The 11574-nt window shown below is 45.0% G+C and overlaps 1 protein-coding gene across 1 annotated transcript; it reads right to left on the bottom strand.

Annotated features, from left to right (window-relative positions):
• Window positions 1-5247: 5247 nt before the first annotated feature.
• Window positions 5248-6244, bottom strand: LOC131905049 (PRAME family member 18-like). Its single transcript, XM_059256006.1, has 2 exons — window positions 5957-6244; window positions 5248-5823 (listed from the first exon to the last, which is right to left on the bottom strand). The coding sequence occupies exons 1-2, from the start codon at window positions 6241-6243 to the stop codon at window positions 5562-5564; spliced, it is 549 nt and encodes a 182-aa protein (XP_059111989.1). The 5' UTR covers window position 6244; the 3' UTR covers window positions 5248-5561.
• Between the last annotated feature and the right edge of the window lie 5330 nt (window positions 6245-11574).

The following is an 11574-nucleotide window of genomic DNA, read 5'->3' as shown; positions in this document are numbered from 1 at the left end:
ACAGAATGAGTTCCAGGAAAGGTACAAAGCTACACAGAGAAACCCTGTCTTGAAAAACTTAAAAAAAAAAAAATATTTCAACTCTGACTTTGGCACCAGCACCAGTGTTGACCCTGAACTTTGGGGTCATAGAAATGCCCTATGACACACTTGTCCAAACAATTGGACCCTGTAGCCACAGAAGGGCCCACCTGTGTAAGAGCTGTGGTGGCCACTGCAAGTATAATAAAAAACAAACAAACAAACAAACAAAAAACAATTTTAATCTGACTCAGGATCTTATAACCCAAAGCACCCGAAGCCAGTGAGGCCCTCTTCTGAGGAACACTAAAACACTGGCTGTCTACTTCCTACATGACCCAGTACCGGGCCTTACTCAGGGCTACCCTTGAGACCCGTTTTGAGAAACCCACTGCCATCAGCCCTGCTACCCTCTTGCCCGATAGCAACCAACAGGTGCTCATCCACGACTGTCCTGAGATGAAAGATGAAACCAGGTACATGGAAGAAACTTCAGTAGTTACTCTAACTGGAAAGAAGCCAAGTCCCTCCGTCCAGAGAGCAGAACTGATCGATCTGACTCAAGTGGGTTGAAGTACATCACTATAGACAGTCACTATGCTGTTACTACCAAGTATGTCCCCCATTTGATTGATAGAGAAAGCGGACTTCTCACCACTGTGGGAAAGGACATTAAAAATAAAGACAGATCTTAGTCCTCTTAGAGTGTATTTAGCTTCCCGTATGAATTACTGTCCTCCACTGCTGGGCTACTGACCTGGCAGTCTGATAAATGGCCGTAGTCCAGTGGGGCTTATTGATATTCTGATAGCATACACCAACTTGGGCTGCCTGAGACTCGATGGAAAAGAAGAAATCGACAGCACACACGCACACACACACACACACACACACACACACACACAGGTTGATGGAGGACACCAGAGAGAAAGCTCTTTCTCCCAGAAACAATTTCACCAGCCTACTCATCTGGGGTCCACAAAAATTTCTGACAGTTGCTCAGGTTAAGGTATTTTATACCTAGACTGGATGCCTAGCATGGGATACCTCAGGCAGATGCCAGATTTGTGCTCAAGTAAATCCCAAACAGAGAGTCCTTACCTAGGAAGTGGTCCAAATGACAGACTAACACCCCTGCAGACTGGGAAAACTGACTTCACTGAGATCACCCTGGCCAGGAAGAACAAAAGTACTTGGTTGGTTTTAGATACCTACTCTGGGTAGAAGAGTTCATTCCCCACCTGGACCAGAACTGCTGAAATAGCCTAAAAGCTCCTCCATGACCTGACTTGGCTTTCCCCTAGCAAAGGGATCAGACCATGGCCAGGCTTTCATAGCCAAAACCCCCCAATTAATAGCAAAGAAAATTGAAATTTGAAAACTTCATTGTTCATATAGATCTCAGAGTTCTGGGCAGGTAGAAAGAATAAATGAAACAGTAAAAGAAGATCTAACAAAACTTTCATTAGGGTCCAGGGAAAGGTAGACAGACTGCCTGCCTTTGCTTTGTGCCCGCCCCCATACAGGGAGGGATTTACCCCTATGAGATAGTGTTTGAAAGAGGCTTTCAAGGCTCAGAGAAAGCAGCCGGCAGAATTCTCTAACTATTCCTTTCTCGTTACAGGCCCTCCATACAGGCTGTGGATTGGACTATCTGAGAGACCCAACCAAAAATCCACCACCAGTTTCCCTTGAGAAACCATCTGGGTCAAGTGGGTAGCCAAGTGTGCTGGAAATAACTTGGAAAAGACCCTTCAAGGTAATTCTGTCCATTCCTATGGCCTTGAAGGTAGCTGACATTGCACCATGGATCCAGCATACCCATGTCAAGAGAGTAGAGACCATGAATGTCACTGCCAAATGGACTGTCTCCTAGACTATGGACCCATTAAAATTAGGTTTTATCAGGTCCCAGGCCCTTCCAATCCCTTTCCCTTTCCCTCCCTCTGAACATTAAGTTTGGTATAAATACAGGATTATGGTCCAACTCCCACCACCCTCAGGCCTGGGCCTGGGAACTAAGGAAGACAGATGCAGGGAAGGTATTAGCTAATGTGACCACAGACCAGTAACCCATATTCATTTGGACCAATGCTCGCTGATGCCCAATTTAAATGTCTGATTGTACTGGACGAAAGAAAGATGTAGGAGTATATCTTTTGAGATACAAATACCTAGAGTTTACATTTGTATACGTGCCCTGTGGCTGGACACCATAGCTGCCAGGATCGAGGGAGCTCCCACTGCAAAACCTGGGGTTGTAAAACTGAGACTTTGTGAAAAATTCTTTTAAAAAAAGATTCTGGCATTTGAGAAGCAAGAAGAACCTGGGGAATCAGACTCTATGCTACAGGAAGGGAACCTGGGGACAGAGTTAATCATTCCCAGCCAGAAATTGGTCAGGATTGCTAGTTAGGCTTAGACATCAGGACCCTGTAGTAAATAGTGATAGGAACTAACCAGACTGTCAGCCCATTGACTGACTAAACTCATTGTGACTACGAGCAGCCAAGATTAATGTTAGAAGACTTACAAGAGGCTAAAACTTGCCTAATATCCAAAACCTTTAACCAAAGCACTTCCCCTAATTCTGATGCCTGCTAACTCATCTAGACAATAGCCATATTACTGGGCCCATGAGACTACTTGGTGGGCACATACTAATGATTTGACTATATGTGCCTCCCAGATGCTTTCTGAACTGAGAAACCCTTTTTATGCATCTTCGTAGATGGTTTGATCAGGAACTAGAGGCATTAAGTTTCCATGTCAGAATTAAAGCGACAGTTAGATTGCCTCACAGAAGTGATCCTACAAAATTGAAGACTGTTAGACTTAATTCTCCTGAGATAAGGGGACTACATATTTATGTATGGCTTTGGGAAAAACCCTTTGTTTCTATACTAATTAATATGGACTAATCTGAGAAAATCTTGCCATGGTTAGGGAAAACCTCAAAGAAAAAGATGAAGGTATAAATGAAAAGAAAGAAATGATAGCAGTTTTTATTCTCTTGGTCCCCCTGCCTAGCTACTCTGATATTGGCAGTGTTCGGGCCTTTCATTCTCATTCTAATTGGATTCCCAGTGCCCCCGCCCAATCTTAAACTATATGGCCAATTATGTATCAGTGCAGTAAATTAACGGTCCTTAGGACCAACTACACCTCTTTTTTTTCATATTTATTTATTTATTTTTCTATTATCAGCTTGATATAGTATAAATTCTTATCCTAATAGTGAAATGTTTCATTGAGGCTTGCCCACTAATTGAGTAAAGCCAAAACTTATTATAAGCCATAGTCATCCTAGGGTCCCTCCTGCTATATAGCCTCCCTGGTTCTGTGGGTTGCAGTCTGATTGTTCTTTGCTTTATATCTAGTATCCACTTATGCCAACTACACCTCTTTAGAGCAGCATGAGTCCACGATTGAGCCGTTCACGAAGACCAGCAGGGAATGTAGCAGGACCTCAGACTTCGGAGGCTCCCAGACCTCAGCACAACCAAATCCATGATGGCATTACTATTCAGGCTGTAAAACTCAGCGTGTAGACAACACCACCTGCCAAAACTACAATAAAGGCCTAATCCATCAGATTCCATAAGTCTCTAAGTGTAATAGCCTTGCTTTTGGTCCTGGACATACCCTTTCACACATGCTGCCATGGAGAGAGGATTACTGATACTTAAAGGTCAACCTTGGCTGCATAATGAGTTCCGGGTAGGTCTGAGCCATAGTGTGAGACCATACCTAGAAAAAAATGAAAATAATAAACAGGCAGTAAAACCCAGAGTTTGTAGTGAAGTACCATGGATGGGCCTGGGACCCTGACCACGATAACTTTTTACAGTTTCCCAAACTTTTCACACTTCCCAACCCGGAGTTTTCTTTGGTAATCTAAGATTTATGTTGAGACAGGGTCTTTCCTTGTGGCTAAGATTGATGTGATTCTCCAACACTCAGCAATCCTCCTGTGTCAGCCTTCCTCCTGCTAGCACTATTGTTGTGAGCCAAGGCACCTGGATGAGCTTTATTAATGTGACCCTCAGGGTCCTGAGTGTGAGTCAAATTAAGATTACTCTGTTCCTGACAATGGACATGCTCACAGAGAATCTCCTAACAATATCAAAGTACCTGTCTTATGGTTTCTATTGCTGCAATGAAACACTATGACCAAAAGCAGGCTGGGAAGGAAAGGATTTGCCTTACACATCCACATCATAGTCCATCACTGAAGGAAGCCAGGACAGGAACTCAAAGGACTGACTGGAACCTGGAGGCAGGAGCTGATGCAGAGGACACTGAGGGATGCTGCTTATGGCTTGTTCTCCATAGCTTGCCAGCATGTATTTATATAGAACAAAGGACCAACAACCCAGGGGTGGTCCTACCCACAATGGGCTGGGCCCTCAACACCCATCACTAGTTAAGAAATGTCCTAAAGCAAGATATTACAGAGGAATTCTCTCACCTTTTCCTAATCGTGAAATCAGTTCTGGAATAAAGAGCCAAGATGGCTGCTCTGTGTCCTGCTCTGTTAGCTACTCAAAAGGTAGAGACAGGAGGATGGCTTGGATCCATTAATGATATGCAAGCATTCTGGAGATGTAGCCAAGAGGGGAGAGAGCTTTCTTGCCTAGAATCACAAATGCTGGGCACTCCAGCACTCCATGACCATGACCTAGAAGTGAGATATGCCTGCTGTTCTAGAATTCAAGATTTGAGGCATGAGAATCAGAAGTTAAAGATCATCGGCTTTATGTCAAGTTGGAGGCCAGATGGACTATACAAAGCTGGTTCTCAAAACAAAAGTGTATATAGCCAGGCAGTGGTAGCCTTTAATCCCAGCAATTGGGAGGCAGAGGCAGGCAGAAGTCTGAGTTTAAGGCCAGGCACAAGGACAGCCAGAACTACAAAGAAACCCCTTCTCAAAAACCCAAAGCAAACAAGAACTGTGCCAAGGAGGTGGGTCCAGAGCATACCAGCCCAGCACAGTGGGTAGAGAAATGAAGTGATGACTGGGAGCTGAGCCTGGTTTGGTCCCACAGAACTTTAATCCCAGCATCTGAAAGGGAGAAGCAGGAGTATTTCTGTGAGTTTGAGGCTAGCCTGGTCTGCATGAAGAGTTCAGGGCATTCAAGAACTACAGAGTAATCCGTATTTCAAAAAAGGAATGGGATATGATATATGATGGCTGCTCACACTTATCACATCAAGAGGCAGAAATAGTATTGTCACTTTATTTTTTTTCTGGGCAAACAAATTAAAACATCAAAATGAAAAACAAATAATTTGTCAGCCATGGCTGTGTGCTTCTTTAATTTCAATGTTCTCTAACTGGCCAATCTATGTGTTTAGGGCCAGAGTTTCTACATCATGAGTTCCAAGCATGTCCATGTCACAAAGTGAGACTCTGTCTTGATTATTTTAGGACTGGAAAGATGTCAAGAGGCTTAAGAACACAGACTGATCTTTCAAGGACATAAGTCCCAGCACATCCAGAGCATCCTCAGAGATCCAACTCCTCTCTCTGGCCTGACTTATTTCAATTCTGGAGCACCCTGCAATAAACAGATCTGCATGGTATCTCTTCTCTGTCTGAGCCACAGCATGAAGGCACTATTGTAGTCCTTGAGATCGAGGAATGTGAGGGAGTATTCAGCTACCACCTTCAATTGCTGCTTCTTTCCCTCTGTTGTGGGATCTACTTGTTCGGTCCACCAAGTAGACTTTCTTCCAACACATCCTTCCCAGAAGTCATCGTAGATATCCAGCAAACTGAGCACTTGTAGTCTACACCTCCTGTGGGTCAGAAAGGAAGGAGGTTCAGATGACAATTATAATCTAATAGATCTCACATCTCAACCTCCCTCCATTACATTCCCTTTGAATTCCACCCATAGCCTCCTTGCCTTCCACACTCAGGCTCACTCACCTAGGCCAAACATTATGGTTATTCAGCCAATCCATTCCATCCAGCACAGCCTGGAAGTTATCCACTTTGGCTTGGCACATCAGCGCCCCAAGAGGGAGGCAGGGGAAGGGCCAAGATACTACCATGGCCTTCACAACCTTTGTTCTTCTCTCAATGAAGGCCTCCTCGAAGAGTGGTGGGAACAACATTGTGGGAAATTGTTCCAGAGCAGAGATGGCCAAGTCTTGATCTGCCAGGAGCCCCTGCATGGCAAGCTGCTGGAGTGTGAGCATAGCCTCGAAGCTCATCTTGAGGAGTTCAGGTAGACGGATTCTGTGGAAGCATCCAGAAAGACATCCTTCAGAGCAAAGCTCAGGAGGGCCTTGGCTCCTCCATTACAGAAATCACCTCAGGGTTAGAGTCACTGTGGACAGTAGAAACCTGGTTTTCCCATTTGACTCTATCTGCTGCTCTCTGAGCCACAGGTCCCTCCAGGCAGCATGATTCAGCCATGTGAAAGCCATGGGGTTGCCCAACCCCATCCCCTGCTACCCTGAATCCTATTCCACTGGGGAGTGGGAAACCTGGAGAGAGTGGAGCTTCATTCTTTTAGGGTGAACCATCTCTCCATAAAGATCCTCAAAGGAAAATGAACTGTTCCCTGTGAAGTCTTCCCTCATTCTGACTTCAACTAATGGGACCTGGCTGGAACAATCTGTGAAATGGGTGCAGTTACTTTTGTTTTAAGTACTGAGTCCTCTCTCAGTGTTTGGGAAGATGAGGCAGGAGAATTGCAAATGTGACACTCACCTGAGACCAGGACAGTGACCAGCACAAGCACAGGAACTGAAGTGAAACAAGTCTTTCAAACAGCAATGAGGACAGGTAAGCACCAGTGTTAGGGACAGCTGGAGAAGCTGGGGACTGTCCCCAAGAGGACCTGCATTTTGCATGCAATGTCAGGGAAGACATGTGAGAAAACACCCTCTAGTGTTAGCTCTAACTGCATTTCATATCCCTGTTTGTGTGTGTGTATGTGAGGTGGGGGGAGTTGAAAATAGGGTTTCTTTGTGCAGCCCTGGCTGTCCTAGAACTCTGGTTCTGTGGACCAGGCTCACCTGGAACTCAGAGATCCACTGTGTTCTGCTTCCAGCACTGCTTCCCAAGTGCTGGCATGCAAGGTGTGTGTAAACGCTGCCCGGTTACTTTTCAGTTTCTTTGATTTGGGTTTAATGAGATCTGCCTACCACTCCCTGATAGTGCTGAGATTCAGGCAAGCACCTCCACCCCAGGCTTCTATATCATTTAGACAGAAGGTCTCCCTATGTAGCCCAGGCTAGCCAGCTACTGAAGAGCCTCATGCCTCAGCTCGGCCCTTCAAGTCTGAGTGTCACCCACTCTGTACCTTTAAATTTGAATTTATTACAGGGTCTTACCAAGTTCCCCTTATCAGAGGTCCTAGCTGACATACCTTTCAACCTACCAGCCTCAGTTGCCACAGTAGGTAAGGTTAGTGTAGTGGCCTGTTTGCCAATTCTCTTCCCACTATTATTCTTGAGTCCCATGTAAAAGGAAATGTTCATTTACAATAAGGGGCTGAGAACATAATGCATTCACTTAGAGCCCTGGCTGCTATTGTAGAGGACCTGGGCTAGATTCCTAATACCCACAAGGCAGCTTGCACCATATCTCAACAAGCAAGACAACTCAAAGATCCTTGCAGCTTGTATTTTTGCTGAGGCCATTTCAGGATTAACTAGAATTTGATCTCTATGATGAAGAAGCCCATGGAAAATGACCTAACACTCTCCTAGGAAGCCAAGGTCAGGATGTCCTATCTTATCTTAGCCTGTTTGTGTTGGAACCCCTCCAGCTAACTGCTTATCTTAGCTTCTGTTAGACTCCATCCTTTTGGAAGATCCAATCTCCTCCCTGCAGCTGGTAAGTCACATGCCAGATGTTAAACCATCCCACTCAGGCCACACCTGAGTCTCTGGAATATTTGAGTGTGGTCCCAGCTGGCTCCTGTAAAGACTCAATTGGCTGTAACGTGTATCTGGGAACCATTTTAGGTGTGCTACCTGTAACAATATGTAAGTCCAGTTCCAGGGGACCTGACCCCATCTTATGTCTTTCATAGGCACACATGTGGTGTAGACATATGTTCAGGCAAACACTTAGACATAAACCAGCATCCATCAAATATTGTTTTTTTTTTGGTTTTTTTTTTTTTTTTTTTTTGGTTTTTCGAGACAGGGTTTCTCTGTGTAGTTTTGCGCCTTTCCTGGAACTCACTTGGTAGCCCAGGCTGGCCTCGAACTTACAGAGATCCGCCTGGCTCTGCCTCCCGAGTGCTGGGATTAAAGGCGTGCGCCACCACCGCCCGGCCCATCAAATATTGGTAAAAAGAATACAAACTGAGGGCTGGAGAGATGGCTGAGTGGTTAAGAGCACTGGATGTTCTCCAGGGCTCCTGAGTTCAATTCCCAGCACCCACATAGCAGCTTACAACTGTCTATAATGGGATCCAATATCCTCTTCTGGTCTGCAGATGGGCATGCACACAATGCACCCATATACGTTAAATAAATCTTTTTAAAAAAAGAATACAAACTGATAAAACCATAAAAAAAGAAAATCATGGCCAGGCAGTGGTGGCACAGGTCTTTAATCCCAGCACTTGGGAGGCAGAAGCAGGCGGTACTTTGAGTACAAGGCCATCCTGGACTACAAAGTGAGTTCCAGGACAGCAAGGACTAAACAGAGAAACCCTGTCTTTGAAAAATCAAGAAAAAAAGTCTCAAACTGGGTTGTGGTGGCACAAGCCTTTAATCCCAGCACTAGGCAGGCAGAGGCAGGTGAATCTCTTGAGTTCAAGGCCAGGCTGATATAGTCCTGGACAGCCAGGGCAACTCAGAAACCCTTGGCTTATAAAAATGAACAACAGAATAACTCAGGACTCTAATCCCAGGGTGGGATGGGTGGGTGGTAGGTAGAGCCTGAAAACAGAGAATGAGACCAGCATGAGCTACTAGAGAACCTCTTAAAAAGAATAGAAATCAAAGATCACCCAGACCTGCTAGTGAAGGCCTAAGATTTCTGTCTTTCAAGACTAGCCTGATCCACATAGGGTTCAGGACAACCAGGACTACACAATGAGACCCTTTCCAAAATAAATATTTTGGGGATCTTCTCCCTTGAACTCCTCCCAATTTGAAGTTTTCGGGGTCATTGTCCATTAACAAATCCACGTTCACACTGCATCTTAACTTTAAAAGGCAGGTGCTGAAGGTACAACCTTGGGGACATGGGTACCTAACTCAAAGGAGGCCCTGGAGGTTCTGTGCTCAGCACTCTACAAAGGGGCCACCTTGGTCCAAACCTCCCATTCCAGCACTCAGGGGGTGGAGTCAGGAGGATGGATGATTCAAAGTCATCTCAGCTCCGTATAAATTCTAGTTAGCCTGGGCCACAGGAGACCCTGCTTTAAATAACAAAACCAACATCAGCAACAACAACAACAACAACAGAAATCAGGACTGGAAAGATGGCTCTGGCAGAGGACCTGGGTTTGGTTTCCAGCACCATCATGGTGGCCCAAATGAAAGATATCTCCAGTCCCAGGGGTCTCATGTTTCCTCTGACCTCTTGAGGCATCAGACAAATACGTGGTACCAATACACAAATGTAGGCAAATCACCTACTCACATGAAACAAAGCAAAATCTTAAAAATTATCTTTAAAAGCCATAAATATTAATTTGGACTGAAAAATTAAAAAAGAGAAAAGAATTTAACTAGCCAGAAATTCCAGAATTAGAAGGCTGAGGCAGGGCAGACACATTCTTGTAACTTCAACATTCCAGAAAGACAGAAGCAGGAGGATTACAATTCCAGCCAACTGGAGCCACATGGCCACAGTCAGGCCAGTCTAGGAAATCACAGCAAAACCTCTCAGGAAAACAAACCATGACTTAACAAACAACATTTGAAATGAAGGTAAAGCTGCCCTTGGAGCCAAAACCAGTCTCCAATCTGCTCATCAGAAGACAGAGAAAGAGAATTTTCTGATTCAGCCGTGGTTTCATGTCCCCAAGTAGGGAGTAGCTGGGCTGTGTGTCCTCATATAGGTGAGGGACTTACCAGACACAGGCACTGGTGAAGGGTCCCTATTCCCAGCAGGGACAGCAGGTGACTTGAAGATTCCAAGTGTCTCCTCTGGCTCATTTGGGCTTTTACTTACTCATTTTACTTCTGTTTACAGTCTTATGCACCAACCAAAGGGTGCCACGTCATCAAATTGGTTGAGACTCTATCCATTTAATCCTAATTGTGATTAGGTGTGTCCAGATTGCTTTAATTGATCACCCTCATGACAGAATGTATGGAGACTAGGGGCTGAGACAAGAACGCATTCATGAATTCACTGCAGAACATTTCCCTTCCTTCCTTCCTTCTTTCCTTCCTTCCTTCCTTCCTTCCTTCTTTCCTTCCTTCCTTCCTTCATTTCCCCTGGAATTTTTCTTTTCAGGAAGGAACTTTATATATCCCAATTTGACCTAGAATTTTCTAAGTAGCCTAAGATAGACAGCATGTCCCCTGTCTCTATCTTCAAAATGCTGTCCTTACAAGAGTGAGCCTCAAAGCCCATTTTATTTATCCGTATTTGTTGGGACAGGGTCTCATAATAAAGTTTGAGCTGGGACCCAAAACTGGAGAACAATTTGGCCTGCAGAGCTGTGGATTAGAATGCACAAGGCTGGAAACCTCTATGGTGGGAACTGGGCTTATAGTCTCAGCTACTGGGGACGCTGAGACAGAAGGATCATAAATTCAGGACCTGTACACAGTGAGCTCATCACCAGCCTTGGCATGTAGGAAGACCCTGCCTCAAGACAGAAGCTGCTGCACCGAATGGCACACCTTTAATCCCAGCACTCTAGAGGCAGAGGCAGGAAGATCTCTGTGAGGCCAAAGCCAAAGATGTGCCTGGTCTAGATTGTGAGTTCTAGACAGCCACTGCTAGAGGTTAGACACTTAGAACAACAAGAGTGAGGTGTGGTTGGAGGCACACCTTTAATTCCAACCCTTGGAAGCAGAGCCAGAGGCATCTCTTAGTTGGAGTCCAGACTGGTCTACAGAGAGAGTTCCAGGACATCCAGAGCTACACAGAGAAACCTTTTCTCAAAAACAAAAACTAAAGCAAGCAAACAAAAACCCAACAACAACAATTTTGTTTCTTTTGTTTTGATTTTTCAAGACAAGACTTCTCTGTAAAACTGTATAACAGCCCTTGGTGTCCTGGAACTCTTTCTGTAGACAAGGCCTGCCTCCAACTGAGACATCTACCTGGCTCTGCCTCCCAGGCTGGGATTAAAGGAGTCTGCCACCACACCCAGTCAACAACAAAAATTTTTTTTTTTTTTTTTGGTTTTTCGAGACAGGATTTCTCTACTTAGCTTTGCGCCTTTCCTGGAACTCACTTCGTAGCCCAGGCTGGCATCTTAACTCACAGAGATTCACCTGGCTCTGCCTCCTGAGTGCTGGGATTAAAGGCGTGTACCACCACCGCCCAGCCAAAATTTTACTACCTAGAGAGCTAGGCCAACTTAAGCACACTCACCTGACACATAAGAGATC

This window comes from Peromyscus eremicus, chromosome 2 (assembly GCF_949786415.1).
Source record: "Peromyscus eremicus chromosome 2, PerEre_H2_v1, whole genome shotgun sequence".
Lineage (NCBI taxonomy): Eukaryota > Metazoa > Chordata > Mammalia > Rodentia > Cricetidae > Peromyscus > Peromyscus eremicus.
Note: the sequence above shows the minus strand (reverse complement) of the source record. Positions and strands in the feature narration are given on the sequence as shown.

Bases quoted from the DNA above. Each gene is read 5' to 3' on its own strand.
- LOC131905049 (XM_059256006.1), bottom strand. From the start codon at position 6,243: ATGAGCTTCGAGGCTATGCTCACACTCCAGCAGCTTGCCATGCAGGGG. The intron at 5,824-5,956 runs GTGAGTGAGCCT...TCTGACCCACAG, and splicing joins AACCATAATGTTTGGCCTAG to GAGGTGTAGACTACAAGTGC.